We start from the raw sequence: 19,970 nt of genomic DNA on the forward strand, positions 1-19,970 counted from the left end.
AGATAATCTGAATCAATCGTCAGATAGCTGCTGGCTGTCGAAGTACATACCAGAATAGAATGAATTTTTCATTCAATAGAATTAAAGGGGTGACTCCAAAGAGAATTTGCGGGGTGCTCAAAGGTTACCCCTTGAATAACGCCTGCATTTGCCGTCTTGTTCTGTAAAATGAAAAAAAAAATACATCAATGAGTCTCGCGGTACTTATTACCAATTAAAGATTTATAGAAAAATGCTGAGATGTTCAGGGAAGACAGTATCACAAACACAACAGTGGGCGCCGTGGAAAATTTACCTCTATTTTCATAAAATGTAAATGACAATCCTGGATTTAACATGAGACTAGTGAACTAGAACGCATACCGATGCTTATCTTCTTAATAATAAAATTCAATTCAACTGTGACTGATGGAATAATTGTGTGTGTGTGTGTGTGTGTGTGTGTGTGTGTGGTGTGTGTGTGTGTATGTATATATATATATATATATATATATATATATATATATATATATATATATATATATATACACACACACACACACACACACACACATGCATATATACATACAGTACACATAAACAATTATATCACCTTTGTAAGAGGAGAGCCCAACAACACCGGAATTTCTTGTTGCTCTCTCACTCTTTTGCAAAAGATTGTTTTTTGACTCAAGAGTCTTGCCTTTTCTCCGGTCTCTTAAAGGGGTGAAAAGACTAGCTTGTTGTGTGAACAGTTCTTAAGTTGTTCTTCTTGTAATTTGTCATCTTGAGAGTATCTCTCGTCACAATATACCTTTATAATACACTATTTTGGGAGAACAAGCAACTACTCAGTAGAGCACAGGTGTCGAACTCCAGTCCTCGAGGGCCGATATCCTACATGTTTTCAAACCTTTTCCCTCAAAAACACCTGATTTAAATGATTGGGATCATTTTGAAGCTCCTGCAGCGCTTGCTAATGAGCTCATCATTTGAATCAGGTGTGTTGGGGAAAGAAAACCGGAAAACATGCAGGCTGCCGGCCCTCGAGGACTGGAGTTTGACACCTATGCAGTAGAGCCTGAGCTGCGATAGACAAGACAGTATTCCTGTACTTCACGGCGGCATCTGTTTTTACAGACTTCATTGAATTTCCTCGTGGTTTATAGACACTCAACTGATATTGTGACGTCTTACCTGACAGCACTTGTTCAATTTCCTCAGATTCCTCCACAGCTACAGGTTTAAGCAACAAGGCGAAAAAGACTGCAACTCCAATCACCTTAAAAATCAAAACAAAAAATGCTGACCACAGCATTTATGGCATAACGGCAGCTGCAGTCAATCAGTCAATCACACACAGGCATGTACATTTTTTTGTTTGTTTATAATCTGAAACGAGTTTTTTTTAAGGTAAAAATAGCAGTTTTGTGTGTAGAATATCGGGTGGAGTGTGTGTGTGTGTGTGTGCGTGCACGCGTTTGTGTATGGGGAAGAGGGTTGGGTGTGTGTGAAGTCAATCAATTGTGGAATTTTGGAAAGATTTCATCCGGACCCACCTTGAGAGGCTGTAATATAAAAATGCTCTGGAAGAGGGAGAGACCAAGAGACATCATCCATTTTATGGACTTTGCTTTGCCATAGTAAAAGCCATAAAGTAAGGTGAAAAAGGTGGACACGCCGCTGAGGGAAATTAAAAGGAACCAGCCGAGGAACACGCACCACCAAGGCAACCGGCAGCCGGATGACACTCTCTTCTTCTTTACTTGAGGTGGGCTGGGCCACAGACAAGGAAAAGAAAGCGTGCCATATTCTCATCAAAAGGACTCAGTATACGCTAATATGCTCATATTTGTGAGAGCGCTGACCAGCTGCTTAAATGACTGCTAAAAACCATGTCGGCTTTGCGAACCAACAGGTTGCTGAAATCCAGTGCTTGTGCGTAATCTTGTGGATTCGGGAAGCTCTTCCCATCTACCCTTTCCAGACACATGTGCAGATGACAAAGAGCGGCTCGGAGGAACTTGCTGCAATAGACCCAATGCAAGTCACTCTCAATTTCCCCTTCATGGACACAAAACAAAAGGAGAATGTTACAGCATTTCTACATCTGTCTCTTTTTTTATTGCAAAAAAAAGTGAGGTACCTTGCATAAGGTGAATTAATTCGTGTATTACGCTCAAGGCTGAAAATAAATCAGCAATTGAGCCCAATCGGTGCACCTGTGCCATTTTGTTCCGTAGATTACCACTCATCAGAGAAAGGACCTCCTCAGTTTCCTGGGAAGGAGAAACAACAAATGGCCATGTTGGTGTACGTCGATGGATTAGCACCTTACAAATAAACACTTCACGCGTCCCGGTTGAAATCGTAACACTATTCAATCAGCCAAGAAGCCATGTTGGGTGAACACACCTTTAGAATGGTGGGTATGGTAACCAAGTGGGTTCCGAACGTTTCCTCCGAGCTGATTTTTGGAGATTTGAAAACGACACGAGGCTTGATGCTTCGAAATATAGAGATGATCAGGATGTTGATTGGGAACATGAGAAGACCACTCTCGACACCCACCATGATGTCTTGCCACGTAATGTGCAGTGAACCTTAGAAGGGATCATGTACATTCCACATTGTAGTAGAAGGTATGTGCCAATGATCAAGTTATTCAGGGGTGCCATCAAAATGGATGGCTTCAAGCTCACCTGCAACCCTAACGATGATTAGCGCTTCAGAAAATTAATGGATAGATAAATGAACTTATATTTCTACATTAAGCACAACTAAAGAGGAACTAAAGAGTCCACAAAATATTAGATTCAAATAGTCCACACTTAAACCCTTTCACCCCTGTTGGGAAAATGCGTCCCACAGTTTTTCAAAAAAATGGCAGCGGATATAGGAATGATAGCAATAAGATGACATGGCATCTCAGTGGTTCTTTACACACCGGTTGACTGATTCTTGTGGCGTTGAGCAAATATCCCGTGCACAACAAGCCAGTGCTGGCTTATGGGCCGATATATACGTATGTATATATATATATATATATTATATATATATTAGAGCAAGCAAGTCTTTTAAGGGCATGACTTTCCTTTACCTAAGGTTTTTGCATGCGTTGCACGCATTCACTAAAAAACATAGGTTTGGATTGACCGTCATACGGCGAATTCGAGTTACGAGCCTAGCCGCTGAATGGATTAAGGTCGTAATACGGGGGCCCACTGTATACCTAAACCTGTATCCTTTTTAACATGAACAAAAAAAGCAATATGAATCTACTTTCAACAACTGTTAATTATTTTTTTTACAGCGTTTATACGGTTTACAGCTTCGTCTCAAACAGAAAACAATAACCAAGCGAAGAAACAAGCACAATGCAAAGTAAAAAGAGTCACCAATAGCGAAGATAACTGGTGAATCCTCATTCTCTGGAATGTTCCAAAAGGCAATATTGATGGCCATGGTGCAGAGGAGCAGGCTCATACAGCAAGAAACCCTCTGAACCCGTGTAAAAGGACTCCGCGATGGTGGATCCACAATGGACACCCAAATGTGTTCATCCCTAAAACCTGTCGATGTTCGGCTCTGGAATATATTCCTTACAATAAAGAGGCAAAGTATGAGTTTCCCATAACATGGTCACATGCGTTCAAGTCATCTGTTCTCACCTGAAGGAGGAAACCTCATGGTTCTTTGCAGCATTAAATATTTTGTTAGGCATACCATCTCCACGCTCACTGCTTATCCAGCAGTCACAAAAGAAGTGCCAAACATGGTGAGTTTGGAGATCCTGTACGCTCACACTGTTTATGTACCTTGATGCAAGAGAAAGTTAGTGAATCAGTGTGTACAGTACAGTGTACGTATGCTATCCAGTTGATGGCCAGCAGGTCCGGATGGAGTCATATACAGAGGTGGGCAACTTACATTTAAAAAAATTGTTTTTTTACAGTCGATTGGTGTGTTTTTGCACAACCTTCCGCCACCAGTAGAGGGCAACATTTGACTGTTCTTTTTTTTTTTCTGGTCCGCCATTTGTCAGGCGCTTGTCTACTTCTGTCTGTACTCATGACACACTGCACTCATACTAATTCATTTTTCTGTTTTTGTTCTTAATCTTTAAAATAACACCATGTCTGTAGTTCTAGTTACACTGCAATTGAAACACAAAACAGTAACATACCGGTATGTGTTTCATGAAAAAAAGCCAGGTAAGGGGTTTAATCCTAGGCTATAATACACCATCATGTTTGTTAACCAACATCTGAAAAAATGCTGGTGGGATAAGAGGGCAATCAGCAATAATGTTCACTGGATGTCATTATCATGCTTTACATTATACTCAAATGGTGGATTTCAGTTCTCATTTAGAACTGCTTGGCCAACAATTATTGAATTATTTTCAAAACCTTTCATTCAAATTTGTCTAAATCTATCTCTGTCTGTCTCTCTCTCTACATATATATATACATATATATATATATATATATATATATATATATATATATATATATATATATATATATATATATTTCTTTCACATACACTACAAGTAAAACAAAGTATTGTTGAGGTTGAAGTGGCTAAAAACATATTTAATTAGGGAATGAAAAAAAAATCTAACATTTCCTGGCCAAGAGCCAATCAGAGAAAGAATGCAAATTTGTTCTGCACCCGTTGGTTACTTGAAAGAGTGACCGCCCGGCAGTGGAAACGCATCCCAGAGGGCTCTTATCAGCAAACAATTTCTTTATGTAAAACACATTTATAATAAAAAATAACAATCTCATGACACTTAATTCTAAATATTGCTTTTAACTTTTGGTTGGCGAGATTGTGTACAGTATGAGTTTTGCTTTATGAAACCAGGACTAAGAAAGGGAGCAAATACAAATAAATGTCCTATAAAATCAGCTGTGAAATAGCTGTGAATGATAAGTAGTGAATTGTACAACCCAGCCTATTCACTCAACAGAACATATTTCACCACTTCGTGGTGGTGCTGTGAAATGACCATTGTCACATTGATTGCAAGCTGATCATTGTTTGCATTGTAATGATGCAGCAAAATAGCAGGTAAACATGCACGTCTGGTGAATTACCGTATATTCCAGTAAGCAAAAAGAGACTTGGTGAGCTAACAGACATATGTGGGACATCTGATGTAACGCCTATCCCAACAATTACGACGGATGAAAATTGCAATTCCAACATTTTTAAGTTGCCATTTTTTTGAGCCTTTGTGTCACTCGCGTCAGTGCCACAAGATTTCTTGTGGCATTTGTGAAATATTTGCACTAGGCCTGCAAAGAGGGCCTTATACTGTTTGTCTCATGTACCATGAAGGATGACCTCCAGAGTTGTCATGCTGCAGTTTAATGTTTCGCATTTCGCCCAGCGGGAAGGGTGTGGCCAACATAAATATGTCAACAGCTCCCCTCTCAAACACGGGCTTGTCGGGATCTGTGAGATGCTGTGTGTTACTTTGTCCTGCTGTGCCGACCAGAGTCACTGCGACCTAGAGTGAGACACGGTTAAAGTTCTGTTTGTAATCCAGCAGACCTAAATTTAGCACGCTTGACAGAAAAACGAAGCCTGCATTTCACAATCCTCAAATTAAATGTTTGTTTAAAATACATTGCATTACATATTTTATCTTGTATTTATACATTTTCGATTTGAAATAATTCCCTGTTTGGAAAAAAAGGAAATTAAAACTTGTTTTTAAAATAAAAGTGATTCATGAATTTAATAATTTCTAATTGTTAACTTACCAAGTCAAATAAAAAAATAACAACAACAATGTATGCAAACTCCAAATAGATATACAAACAAATATTACTCACATAGATGTAAATGAATGAAAATACTGCCTTGTTACAATTGTGACTTAGAATGCTCCGTGTTATTCTATTATTCTCAATTTTGAGGTCTGCCCACTTGGAAAACAAATATATCATTTCATATCTATCTATCTATCTATCTATCTATCTATCTATCTATCTATCTATCTATCTATCTATCTATCTATCTATCTATCTATCTATCTATCTATCTATCTATCTATCTATCTGTCTGTCTGTCTGTCTGTCTGTCTGTCTGTCTGTCTGTCTGTCTGTCTGTCTGTCTGTCTGTCTACCATCCATCCATCCATCCAGCCAGCCAGCCAGCCATCATTGAAAAACAAATGTTTAATGTTTAATTGCCACTTACCCAAGTTAGGCTTACAAATCATTAGCAGCCCCTCCTTTTCGGCAAGAGCTGCTTCTTCTACAGTATGTGCCCTCATGTGATTGCATTATTATTCAGCGTCATCAAAGCTGGTAATGTGTGTGCATCTCCGTACAAAAGTGCATGTTATAAGGTACAATAATTCACCATTCAGTAACAAATGCCATACGGTTAGTGTGTCATTTCTACAGACTTACATGGGCAGACGTCCCCGCATTCTTTCGCTGTCCTGTTTGGACACTGACCAAGTAGTTGTATTGTGCACATGGGTGGTTGTCCTCAAGCAGCGTTATCTTCCTCTTGACATTTGATTACAAGCAATTGTTTGAAAGAAGAAGTAGTTTACATTAGGACCCAACAGGCTATAACATAGTGGGTGGGTATCTTTGGATATTTTTGATAGTCCTTTGTGTTGACTCACTCTGGAATGTGACTTGCGGTCAGCATAGCATGCCCACAAGAGAGTGAACAGGTAGAGGCCAAAGAAGGCACAGAGTAATGAAAGCACCACATAGTTTTGAGACATGGTGCCAAACAACTCAGCTGTGCGTGTCAAGTCCACATAGTTGGGCATCACAAAGAAGGAACCCCCAAAAAGAGTGAGGTGGTTGCAGAGACAATGAGTTTGTCCGGGAGTGCTTTTCTTTCCAACCTGAAGGTAAAAACAACTTTGTGTGAAAGTTAATTAGCCATGTGAATTTTCTGACTTGTGCCTCCCTCTCCAACCTAAATCCAAATTTTGCAATATTTAATATTTCAGGTATTTTGACCAAGGATGAAAATGATGAACAGGAAAAACAACAAACTGAGCTCACCTGCCTCCAGGAAAATCATTCAAAAGAAGATATCATTTGAATATTCCTCTTTTTTGGATCTGTGTATAGAGTGCAGGTAATGTTGTTTTGGAAGGATTTACCTGGTGGAAACTCACCTGACAGCCATCTGTGCTCCATGCCTGCCTGTCTATGCTCCAGTACATGCACTTGGTCATAAAAGTGGTGATGCTCAGTGCAATGCCTGGTTCCCACGTGGAGTTGAAGAGTTCACTGCTAATGTACCATGTCCCAGGAGTGTACTGTAACATCTCTGGTGTTATAATCCATTGATAGCCCTCTTAAGTAAAAAAAAAAGAAAAAAAATGAAAACACCAAATGGTTAGCTAAGTTGTTTGTCTGAATAAAACAATCACCCAAAGGGACAAGTTTTTCTGCGTAAAACTCAATGTGTAGAGTAATAAAAGCATGAAACAGTCACTCAGTTTTTAAAAACCTTGAGGTTACCAACCAACTGCAACTGGAAGCAGTTTGTCTTAACCACAAATGCAGTCTGGTTACCAAAGACAGCGGGACTAATCCGTTCCGCGGTTGGGGTCGGAAGCCGAATTCGCCATATGACAAGCAATCCAAACCTACAGTATGTTAAATAGCTGATGCATTAAGAACCCCAGGTAAAAACATCAAAATTGTACATACATATTAAAAATTGGTACCAAAAAAGTATAGTAAGTGCTACGTATATATAATAAACATGTGTATACAATCAGAAAACATCATAAATAAAAAGTAGAGAAAGGATTTATTTACCTTTGAGGGACGCTTGTTATGCCCATATTCCCTAATAAGGGTTATCTCCAGCATCATTTCCATATAAATCATCTTCTTACTTCTCTCTTTAACATCACTAGCAATCTTGGGACCCATGGCTAACCCTTTCAACTTTGAATTAAGCAGTAAAATGCACTATACAGTTTTGTAACCACTCAAAATCGAACTAAGCTTTACCATTCCACCATTTTGAAACAAGTGAGGCCAACCAATAACAGACCACCATCTCCGTGAGGAGACGCCGACCAATAGCAGACCAGCATTGTAGTCACGCGTTGCATGGAAGCAGTTAAACGACCATAATAAGTGAAATAAATAAGTGAAATTACCTAAAAACGCCAGCAGATGAAGGCAAAACAACAGAAATACAGCCAAGTCCCCCCGGTCATGACAATTGTTTTTGTCTCAAATACGGAAAAATGTCAAAAAGATGGGATGAAAACACTCAGTATTTCAGGTCGCAACATGAAAATAACGTAAATCAGGGACGTTGTAACATGGGGGTCCACTGTAACTCGAAAGTAATATGACAGTAGACCACTGACACATACTGTAATTAGCATACCATGTAAATTAAATCATTTTAGGCATTTTTAAAAAAATTATTTGATGAAATTTTCTCAATACTTCAAAGATTGGACAGTCCATCAAAACAATTAAATTTAGTATTGTGTTGTCTGTAGTCTAAAAATAAATTTGTTTGAGTAATTGTATAAAGGTTGTCCCTTATTACTTTACACACACACACACACACACACGTTTTATAACTAGGGCCAACCTTCACGAATAGAAGAAGGGCGGACAGAAAGTATCACCAGACCGGAAGGAGCTCTGAGAAGGTGCAGGTTCCTGTCCCCTCACCTTGCGAGTAAAAGGCCCTTGTCTTCCTTCTTGTTTGTTGTTTATTAAATGTTATAGGTTGCCTGACCCTGACAGCATACAGTACAGATTTAAAAAGGATGGGACCAAATATGCAACCATGAAGCCCCTCACTACTCAAGATAGATGAAGAAAATGATTGTTGTGTTTGCAGCACCTTATATGCCCCGTTTAAGAAATAGAAATGAAATCAATTGAACTAATATAAGCACTAGACGCACGACACTAAATATAATGCAGAGTATTGAAAAAAAAAATATCTCCTAAAACCAAGAATAAAAATCAGCAAGATTTAGGGATGCTAACCACAGAGCAAAATAGAGCAATGTAATCACAACATGGCCAGGATATGTTACCTATTTGGCTTAAGATGGTTACGTTGGCAAAGTAGCTGGAATTAGGAGGTGATCCTTCAGACAGTGTAAGAATCAGGGACATGTTCCCACTGGGCTCCACTCGGACACAAATCGACATCGTGGGATCTGAGATGTTGAGCCTGATCAGTGCTTTTGCATTTTCTTCAAGTATGACTGTACGGTTCTCCATTGTAGTCATGATTGGGTGTGGCATAAATATCTGTGAAGACATAACTAGGTATCATTCCCAAGGAAACTGCGTTGTAATTTCACTTTTACTGTCTGAGAATATGTGAAAAATGCATACATGAACATACTGTACATATCATATTAGTGTCATGGTCCGTTGGGATTTATTTTGTTGTTGTGGGTTACCGGTGTTTTTGTTCATGTTTCAAAAGTTCATGTTTTTGTTCCACTCGTTAGTGTGATGGGGTCCATCTGTCCGTGTACGCCTGCCCCCCTGTGTGTTAACCAATCAGCTTCCCCTGCCTATTGTTCCTGTCCAGCTCTTTCGTGTCACCTTGTTAGTGTTGAGTGTTATTTAGTTTATTTAGAGAGTTTATTATCCCAGGTTATTGTTTATGCCTACTATCGTTGAATCTGCTGCCTCCCTGTCGCTCTTCACTCTGCCTTAGACCCATGAGTTTAGTATTTTTTTAAGTTTCGGATTTGTTTGTGTCATCCTAAATGATCATTTTTGAGCACCTTCTTCCCTGCACTTTTGAGTTTCCCAACGTCACCCATCATGCCAAGACTTCACAATAAGGATTTTATGACCTGATGCAACACATGTTTTCAATTTCATTGTGATTTAAATGTGATTCTTAAAATGACTCCTTGCAGCATGAAAGTCAGTGAGGAAATTGCCATTGAGTCATGAAACGAGACAGTCCTTTAGCCAAATCAAACCTCTCAGATTTAATCTCATTCCTCTCCAAAATCTATTGAACGACGCATGCATACTCCAGTCTTACAAACGGTCTCCTAATACCAATGTACCTCTATCATCTCAGTGAGATTAGCCAACTCAACATCTGAGTTTCCGTCACTCAGTAAAAGGCTGCAAACTGTTCCAGAGATCTTGTCATCGGATGGATGCGGATTCACTGAGAATGTAGCCATCTAAAAGGCAGAAAAACTCCTAAAACAGTGCTGCTTCCAACAACAGATATAGAAAAAGATGCCAATGGCGCACACACACACCTGAGCAATGATTCTTTCATATTGTCCAATATGACTTTGAAGAACGGAATACGGGGGCATTATGATGAACTCGCCATCTTCCACTGAGCCCAAAATGACATTGCTTAGATCTTCAGGTTTGTGGCTGAGTGAAAATAGGGAAATGACTTTTTTTTTTTTTAATTTGTGGAACAAATGTTAAGTTTCTCCCACATGCGGTCTATGATCCATATCAGAACCAACCTGCTCTGATAGATGGTGCCTGTTGAGTACTTGATGACAATTTCCTCTGAAGTTGCTGAACCAAGCAACACTGAGATGGTCCGGAAAATCTCGAATATATCCTCAAATAGGGCCTGGAAAGTCATACTTTTTTTTTTTTTTTACAGCAGCAGCAGCAGCAATGTTTATATATTTATATCTTAAGTCTTAAATGTATTATTTTAAACTTACAGTAGGGTTAGGGTTTGTCTGGATGTCACATTTATTCATAGATAAGTCAAGGATGCTAATGCTGCAGCCAATGATGTGACGGATTATGTCCGTGTTTTCAAGGGCTGGTTCAGGTGTCAGCTGTTGAGTGCCTTTCAGCAAATACAGGATGAATTTGTTCTGGAAGAAATGAGAAGAAATGTACTCTTTAATTGAACCGTGGGTGGTGGTGAGTTGTGAATTGTATCGTTGTTCTTATTGCAGAAAATGTTTTTGAAAAATGTATGTATATTAAGAGAAGTGACAATGGTAGAAATGTGTACATGCGTCTCGCGATCTTGATAGTACAGTACTTTTTTGAGAGGTTTCCACGAGTTCATCAAAATGACAGAGTATCTTTATTCAACCCACCCTACTTTCATCTGTTGGCTCTCCTGCCTCAGTTTCCATTCGCATGAGTTCATTGTCAGCTTCCTTAGGTAAAAACAAACCAACAAAAACAAATGTGAGCCCAACGTACACAAGACCATTTTCCTCTTGTATAATATTCTTTGATCCCCCTTAAACGAACAAACAAACCAAAACACACCGAAAGGAGGTTTTCAATGTTGTGGATATGGGGAGCCATTGGGTGTTCACTCCTTTTAAACCCTAAGAGAGTGTATGTGTTACACAGAGATATACAGTTTAATTTTTGCATTACAGTTTGACTTTTTGTCTAGTCTCACTCACGTGATCTAGTTGCCTCTTCTTTCTGTAATCAGAAACAAAAACAGCGCTTTACTTAGTCAGAATTTGTTTCCTAATGTAGGCCAACTATACATCTCACCTGTGTTTTTTGCGACAAGGGCAAACCTATCCACATAATGAAAAAAAAAAGGGTTGGACGTTTCCCCAATTAGACGTCTGCGCATAGAAATCAAAAAAAGAGCTGCTCACTTACAGTGGGTGCAGAGGAAGCCTCGCTTGTGGTTGCAGTCTGATGATACGATAAGCTGAAAAGGATTTTGCTTCACATACGTGCAACTGGGAGCATCCTTAGAGGGAACGGCATCTTCTGTATAGGATAGTTAGGATACTGTAAAACTCCTCTTTTGTGCTACATGTACGCGCATTTCTTAAATGAAACCCTCAAAGATGCAGCGGAAGCTTGAATTACTGGATTTTCAAATTGCCTTTGCACATTTATGGAGAAAATGAAATGAGAATTAGAATATTGCATTAAAATTGAAATGACTAACTCAAGGACAAAATGCAGCACTCACCCAACAAGGCATCCAGGTGGTCCTGGTAAACATGCCGCCCCAGCCACCAGGTGAGGTTACTGGGGCTTTGCTGTTTGGTGATATTATTAAGAAATATTTTGATGGCATCGTTGAAATCTTCCACTAAGTCCCCTCCATGCTGTGCGCAGCTGCTTCTTGCTTGGGTCCAGGATTGAGAGTCTCTATAAATCTCATAACAAACATTTTTGAAAACATAGTCACATGGTGAGGGTCTTCCATCAGACTGACAGAGTTCAGCACTTTCAGAAAAATATCCAATAGTAACGCACAAATAGACAGCAAATCTGATGAACATGTTTATCGTTTTTTTTCTTTTTTTTCTGGATGCTACTAACCGTGGCGCATTGTGGTGCAGAAACAGAAGCCACAAAAGCAACTGGTCTGGGTTACTTCTGTCCACACATGTAAATCAGAGTCTTCTCCAAGAAAACTCTGCATGTGTTCTCAATATATTAGGAAAATCACTACCGACACTCAAACAAGATGCAAAATGCATTATCGTTAGTTTGACTGGTGTGACTGTGAGTGGTTGTCCGTATATGGGTTCCATGTATGCGCTCTGTGATTGACTCGCGACTCTAATCCAGGGTGTATTCTAGTGGAAAGATGGGTTTTGTCTGCTCTTACCCCGACCCCAAAGAGATTTTATCCTGTACTGCATTTTTTGCTTTTGCCTGGCACAGTAATGGCATTGCTTGTTATGATCATATCATATATCATATCATATACAGTACACCCTTAATGTATAAATTAAATTAGTGTTTATATATATATATATATATATATATGTTAACTTTATTTTACTTTATATTATTAAAATGTGAATGTATTCATGACTTCAATAAGTGATCAACTCAACAGTTGATTATATTTTTAAAAATGTAATAATTTTGTTATTTGTCAAATAGACTAGACTCACGTAAGCCATGTCATCATCAAAGTGCTTGATTATTTAGTCATTAAGTATTTGGCAGAAACTTGTTTAAGGGGAAATCGGCCTAGTTTGTTATGAGGAGCTGTGCAATTTGTAATTTTTAATTTGTAAACTTCTATATGGATGAAAAGTAACATATATTTGCTTATGTATTTGTTGTCAAATTGATTTTTATGAGGTGTGCGTTTTGCAATTTTATGTTTTAAACTTAAGTACGGCTTAAAAGTAACATATATTTGTTTATATATTTGTTGAAATTAACCCAGTTTGTTATGAGGAGGCTTGTAATTTACACATTTTCCTTTTAACCTTCAGTGTGGGTAAAAGTAACATATATTTGTTTATATATTTGTTGTCAAATTGAACAAGTTATGTTTGGTTTGAATGACGTGTTGCTTGCTGGATTCAATGTCAAATGATAATGATTTCAGTGTACGTTAAAATTCATGGATTGGGCCTCACTGGGCGAATACATTTGAGAAGAATGGGGGGCGAGGGGGTCAATTAAATTGAATTAAATAAATCTACTTTTGTACTCCATAGACTAACAAGTATTTGTATAGAGTGACTCAAAAACGTGTGTTTATGACACAAAGGATAACCCTTTGTGAACTAATTTCCCGGACGTACCATGTTGCACATTGAGTGTAAATAAAAGTGTCATTGATTTAAGTCAAATATTCTGTCCAGAGGTTAAACAAAGGTCTATGTCTGATGTAATGGGTGATTTCGCAACTGCATAATGCACACTTGATATAAAGCTCTGCCACTTGGCGTGCACCACACACGAAGGTTGATATTTTCAACAAAATGCGGTAAGACGAAATTTACTCATATTAATATCTTTTACCTTGTACAATCTTCATGATATACTTCTATTTCAACTAGTGAATTAAAAAAGGTTATTTTGTATAAAAACAAACACATATCTGCTTCTGCTTCTCAATCTTCATGAGTCTTTTGTTTTAGCTTTAAGAGATATTGAATGTTTTTTCACGGTGTAATTGTTTGAAGGTTTTCTCTGGCTGTGCTCCTTTCTGCTGTGTGTATCTATCTGGCAGACGTGACACATACTGAGGAAAGCATAGAACCGTCTTCATTAGGTAACACACAACAAACAATACAAATACATAAATAGTGTCGCTGCATCAAGTTAAGAGCCCTCTCTCTCGCTCTCTCTCTCTCTCTCTCTCTCTCTCTCTCTCTCTCTCTCTCTCTCTCTCTCTCTCTATATATATATATATATATATATATATATATATATATATATATATATATATGTGTGTGTGTGTGTGTGTGTGTGTGTGTGTGTGTATTGCCACATTTATTGCCTCATGCCTTGCATGGGTTCATGAGGGTGGATATATGTAACGTGTTTACAGTGATGGCAGATGGCAATTCAAGCACATGTTTCTGAGTTACATAAATGTAATTTTGCAGAACACACAGCTTATGTTTGCTGATGTGTTTTTTTTTAACAACATTTTTTCCAGACGTAAATGCATATTTTGCCACTTATTTTCCAGCTTCCTCGCTATTGACCGTGCGATCAAGACGGATGGTTGGAGGAACCTTGGCTCCTCAGGTGCCATGGCAAGCCATGGTCTACTTGAATGACAGTTTGCTGGACGGAGGCTATGCTGGTGGTGCACTCATATCCAACCTCTGGGTTTTGACAGCAGGTAGAAATTTGTTTGTCAACAAAAGTCGACAAGACATTATTGGAAAAGACCCCATCCTTCCCAAGGTGTATCTGGGAATTTCACATCGAGCAGAAGCCACAACGTCCAATGAGGTTGCTGTAGAGAGGGTGAGCATCAGATATATTTACTGGAAAGGAAGTTGAAGACTGAATTTTTCACTCATTTGACACACAAGAAAATATACTTTATTATTGGAAAAATGTGAATATTACAAAGTTTGAACGGTTTGAATAGGCCAAATGAAGTAGAGAATATGAGGGAAAAACTGAAAAAAGTGGACATTGTGTGAGTATTCAAATTGCAAAAACATAATTTAATCCATGAAATGAAGTGTATGGCAGTGGAAAAAACAATCTTTAATATATAAAGTAGGAACGGTTTGAAAAGGCAAGATAATGTAAAAGAGACAAGGGAAAAACAGAAAAAAGTGGAAATTGTGTGGGTATTTGAATGGAAAAACATCAATTAATAGGTGAAAGGGAGTGTATGGCAGTGGAAAGAACAATCTTTAACATATAAAGATGGAATCATTTCAATAGACTAAACAATGAACAGTAGAAGGTGCAAGGGAAAACATGAAAAAAAGTAAAAATTGTGTGGGTATGATGGGAATGATCCATAAGGTGATATGAATGAGTTAAATGTGAATATGAAATAAGCTCAAAATATGAAGTGTTAAATCTCCCATTGGGAATTAATGGGAAGCTCTCCCATTGGAAATTAATTGTGAATTATTAAAAGGGTGAAAAATATGAAATTATGGGAAAATATTGGAAATGCTGAATTGCTGGAATAAAGGGAATGATCCTTAAGGCGAGATGAATGAGCTAAATATTGAAAATATTCCATCTGAAAGCTGTAAATATGAAATGTAAAATCAACCAATGTTAAGTCAATTGGATTTTTGGGGTGGAAAACAGGAAATTGTGGGGAAACGATAAATAATTGGAATGAGAAAAATGGAAGCACACTTCAGACAAATAAGTGGAATGATATGAAATTCGAAGGGTGTGAATCGGACGAACAGGGAATGATATGAAACGTGTCAAAAAAGTGGAATAAGTAAGAAAGAGGAATAACATACTGTATGTGGGAAGGCGAAAGTCTTCACACAATGAAGTCAGAACATCACGAGCTATCTGCAGTGAAAACATTACAAAGGGTACGTGGAATCATTTTATGATTTATTTGACAAGCCCAAATCAGTCAAGCACGTGCAGGGGTAGGGAATACAAATTTATCTCAACCTTGGGACCATGCAAAAAAGTTGGTTCATCGTGAGTGCACTGACATATAAAGGACTGTTAAACTGTCACCCAAGGTAGCATTTAGCATTAGGTAAAGTTTTAACACAACCACTGCTCATTCGACTGATTAGTGGTTATTTAATTATTTTTTTGTATAAATAGTTCTCTGTGAGAATTTATTGCATATTTCATTTTCAGCAAAGTTGCTGTGTCTCACTTTTTAATATTGAAAATCTATGCTTCCTTTTTGCAATCGTGATGCATAGGCTGACACGTGAGCAGCAGACCGCGAGCAGATGGTGCAACATATAGGAGAAAAGGAGAAGAATAAAAATGAGCAAACTAAGAATGTCTGCGAGAATCAAATGTTGACGACGTACAATACTTAAGGGCGACAGTGACAACGGTGAATGTGGTGTCACAAGAGCAGCTGACAGAAGCAGACAGGACACAAAAGTGTTAAGCACAAAGAGCCAATGTAACCACAGTCATCATGGAAAACAAGACTCAAAGAAAATAGGAAGATCGTTCATGAAAGAGTTTGTGCTTTAATCCAGTGGTCCCCAAACCTTGGTCCGCGGACCGGTACCGGTCCGTGGATCAACTGGTACCGGGCTGCGTGGGCTGCACCCGAAATAACGTTTTGGAGATGATTTAGTTTAATGGTACGTGCACACCGAACTCGAACGAGGCGAAAAAGCGGAGCGTTTTGTATCGTAGTCAATAGAGTTCGCGTGACTGGAGTGACGCGAATGGCCGAGAAGCGAAATTTCGCCTTTCGCGTAAAGTTAAATTTTTTTACTTTTTCCATGTTTCGTGTCGCCACAGCCAATCAACTTCGGGAACATTCAACGGCTCACGCAGGGGGTAGGAATGAATAATGGCGGCCGCTTTGCGGTCACCGGGAGCGATCCAACACGGCCAGCTGAGCTTTCAATACAAAACAGAGCCAAGCAAGAGCACTCACGCCCCCGTCCACAATATTACCGTTGGCCTCTGGCTGCTGTTGATATTACATACATAGTGAGATAGTGAGAAGGATGATGTGGCTTTTATAGCACATACCCCCCGGTCCACAATGTAAATGTAAGGTGTTGACCGGCCCGTGGTGATCAAAAGGTTGGGGACTACTGCTTTAATCAATCTGTGTATGTAATATACAGTATATTTTATCCAGCTCATAACGGTTCTCTTGTGCAGGTTATTCTCCATCCAGGTTTCCAAAACCAATCTGACTGGGACAATGATTTAGCGTTGATCCAGCTGAAGCAGCCTGTGGTTATGGGCCCAAAGGTGACGCCCATCCCTCTGCCAGAGATAGACCAAGATCCAGGAGCTTCAGGTGTCATTGCCGGATGGGGCTACGGTATTTACCTGACAGCAGCTGCCTCACTCAAACACCTGGTGCTCCCTCTGGTGCCTCACTCCGCTTGCAAAGCAGAATATGAGAATAGTCAGTTCATGCCAAGTGTGGATGAAAACATGCTGTGCACAGGACCCAGCAAGTACGGAGAAAATGTGTGCATGGGTGATGCAGGGGGTGCCCTGGCTGTCAAAGATCCTCAGAGCGGAGATGTTTTTGCAGTGGGGATTCTCTCTTATGATAAGTCCTGTGGGCAGCACAAGTATGGTGTCTACATGGCACTTTCCAAGTTTGTGCCCTGGATAAAGCGGGTCATAAGGGGAGACACAAACGAATCATCTGCTCTGCGCAAGAGTGCTATGGCTAAGATGATTACATGGCAGCCATGAATTGCCACAATTTGGGGGAATTGTAAGGAAGCAGCAAATGCTAGTTGTCCTGTTTATTTCTTGAGCTGTTATGAATGTTTTGAAATAACTCGAGTGGACCGAATTTGAATAAATGATGATTTTTTTAGACTCATCCCTCTCATAGCTAAAGTTATTCCTTAAACCACTGGATCAAATTTGAAAACATATAACATCATTGCAAACAATTGGCCCACAGCATTTGATTCAAGATATTTTTTTCCAAGCTGCTGAATAAAAATGTACTTATCTACTCAAAAAGTACCATCTGTTCTCTGAGGGCTGAGGGGTCAATTTGACAGAATCTGTCTGCCTGCGCGTGTGGTGCCTTTTATTCATAAATATGAACAATCGGCAATAGGCCTGTGATCATAACAATTAATTAAATGATTTTTTTTATTTAAGCGTCCCGTCAGAGATGTCTGTGCCATCAATGAACATCTTCAGCGGAGGTCTACCAAATTGCCTGAAAAGGCACGAGCCAGCGGTTTTGACCGCAGTTGAGATAATTATCTACACTGACCTCACAAGCCTTCTGAATAAAACGGTAGGAATAAAATCATTGTAAAAATCAGAGGTGGGCATCATCTATGGGCAGAAGGCGGAGGGCACCCTGAAGTGTTTGCCAGCCAATCACAGGGCACACAGAGACAAACAAACCAACATTTTGAAAATCCAATTCACCTGCCATGCATGTTTTTGGGGTGTAAGGAGGGAACCCGTGCGGGCTTGGGGAGAACTTACAAACTCCACACAGGAAGGGTGGTGCCAACTGGATTTAAATTTGAGTCCCTGAACCGTGAGGCGGACGTGCTAACCACTGTGCCTCTGAGCTGTCCGAGTAAGAGTCAATTGTCGCTTATGATTATGATTATCCAAAACTATTATTCTTACCTTTTGAGGTAACTCTTAAGAATGCTGCTAGGGCCGGCTTCTACAATGCTTTCAATTCCCTTACATTCCAGCAGATGCAAATAATGTGGCTTTATGGATTTATGGCTAGGTGTAGACTAACTATTTTACTGAAATATTTTTGCTGGACATTTATCAATGTATTCGGACCTTTTTGATGGCTTTTGAAGTTTTTGGAAGTTTTGAGACTGGAAAGGTGAGTCTGGCTCTGGCTTGTTCTAATTAGCAATTGTACCGCACTATGTGGTGTTCATGTTCATGTTGGTAGATCAACCGGTACCAGGCCGTATGGGCCGCACCCAAAATAATTTGAATTTCAAACTGATTAGTCTGTCTTTTAACAGTTCATTTATTTGTGCTTTGTCTTGAGCTTTTTTTTTGGCGCTGCCTCTGGCCGCTGTTAATATTACATTCTCTAGCGAGGAAGACGGTGTGCTTTCACTTGAGAGCAGTAACTGTCTGAGACACAAAAATCTCAAGCGTTGACTGGTCCGTGGTGGCAAAATGTTGGGGACCCCTGGCATAGGGGACATGCTCACCTGCTGTTGTGATAAGTCAACTGAATTGAGTCAGTTCCCACACTTGTACAGGCACCGCAAAGTGAGTCAATATTACAATCAAAGAAAACAATGCAGCAAACAAACAGGTAAAAGAGTTTTTTGTATTTCCGTGGGCAAACATCTGTGGGCGGGCATCTGACATAATGTCTATCCCGACGATTACAACTATGCATGAAAAACATGCCGAAATGACTCGGTGTCGAGCCGCTGCTCCTCCGTGTTGAGAGGAGCCAGAGGAGGTGGTTCGGGCATCTGGTTAGGATGCCTCCCGGACGCCCTCTGATGAGGTGTTCCAAGCAGGTCCCACAGGGAGGAGACCCCGGACGACCCAGGACACACTGGATGGACTATTTGAACGCCCGGGGATTCCCCCGGAGGAGCTGGGCGAAGTGTCCGGGGAGAGGGACTAGAGGCTTCCTTGCTGAAGCTCCTGTCACTGCGACCTGACTCCGAATAAAGGGATAGATAATGGATGGATGGATGGATGGATGGATAGATGGATGAAAAACACTTTCCGACGTTCTTAATCCATCATTTTTATATGCGTTCCAATCATTCGTTGGTCCGTTGGTGATGGACCAAGGAGGGTCTGGTCTGATTGCTGACACGTCTGGTAAAAATGATAGAACAAATAGTATACAGTATACGATATTTACTATCATATTTTTTGTTTCATGAATAATTATATATTTTAAACTGTCATTCTAGAAATAAAACAATGTAAAGTAAAATTATAGAAATATATATATATATTTCAAACTGTCATTGTAGAAAAATATCAAAAGAAGAATTACAATAGATACATAGCAGGCATTCTTTACATCTCATTTTTATTATATTCATAAATATGTATTAGGAACTGGGTGGCATGATGGAAGACTGCTTAGCG

General features: G+C 39.4%; 2 protein-coding genes across 2 annotated transcripts; one reads left to right on the top strand and one right to left on the bottom strand.

Moving 5' to 3' along the window:
* Positions 1 to 95: 95 nt before the first annotated feature.
* Positions 96 to 12,300, bottom strand: pkd1l3 (polycystic kidney disease 1-like 3). The gene is made up of 22 exons (XM_088413203.1): positions 12,291 to 12,300; positions 11,935 to 12,093; positions 11,613 to 11,726; positions 11,259 to 11,320; positions 11,081 to 11,143; positions 10,691 to 10,849; positions 10,481 to 10,593; positions 10,259 to 10,382; positions 10,055 to 10,177; positions 9,053 to 9,272; positions 7,145 to 7,326; positions 6,635 to 6,865; positions 6,411 to 6,512; positions 5,322 to 5,500; positions 3,651 to 3,797; positions 3,378 to 3,580; positions 2,395 to 2,582; positions 2,126 to 2,258; positions 1,848 to 2,043; positions 1,539 to 1,755; positions 1,177 to 1,261; positions 96 to 161 (listed from the first exon to the last, which is right to left on the bottom strand). Exons 1-22 carry the CDS (start codon positions 12,298 to 12,300, stop codon positions 118 to 120), a joined length of 3,054 nt encoding a protein of 1,017 aa, XP_088269329.1. The 3' UTR covers positions 96 to 117.
* A 1,302-nt stretch (positions 12,301 to 13,602) lies between these two features.
* Positions 13,603 to 17,870, top strand: hp (haptoglobin). Its single transcript, XM_088412513.1, has 4 exons — positions 13,603 to 13,704; positions 13,904 to 13,992; positions 14,416 to 14,699; positions 17,040 to 17,870. Exons 1-4 carry the CDS (start codon positions 13,700 to 13,702, stop codon positions 17,589 to 17,591), a joined length of 930 nt encoding a protein of 309 aa, XP_088268639.1. The 5' UTR covers positions 13,603 to 13,699; the 3' UTR covers positions 17,592 to 17,870.
* The last annotated feature ends 2,100 nt before the right edge of the window (positions 17,871 to 19,970 follow it).

The sequence above is a fragment of the Hippichthys cyanospilos genome, chromosome 4 (assembly GCF_059441005.1).
Source record: "Hippichthys cyanospilos isolate Australia breed blue-spotted pipefish chromosome 4, RoL_Hcya_1.0, whole genome shotgun sequence".
Taxonomy (NCBI): Eukaryota; Metazoa; Chordata; class Actinopteri; order Syngnathiformes; family Syngnathidae; genus Hippichthys; species Hippichthys cyanospilos.

Bases quoted from the DNA above. Each gene is read 5' to 3' on its own strand.
- hp (XM_088412513.1), top strand. The intron at 13,993-14,415 runs GTAACACACAAC...CTTATTTTCCAG, and splicing joins CATAGAACCGTCTTCATTAG to CTTCCTCGCTATTGACCGTG. The intron at 14,700-17,039 runs GTGAGCATCAGA...TCTCTTGTGCAG, and splicing joins ATGAGGTTGCTGTAGAGAGG to GTTATTCTCCATCCAGGTTT.
- pkd1l3 (XM_088413203.1), bottom strand. The intron at 10,850-11,080 runs GTGGGTTGAATA...CATTTCTTCCAG, and splicing joins AGCCAACAGATGAAAGTAGG to AACAAATTCATCCTGTATTT. The intron at 6,866-7,144 runs GTGAGTTTCCAC...TTTTACCTTCAG, and splicing joins GGAGCACAGATGGCTGTCAG to GTTGGAAAGAAAAGCACTCC.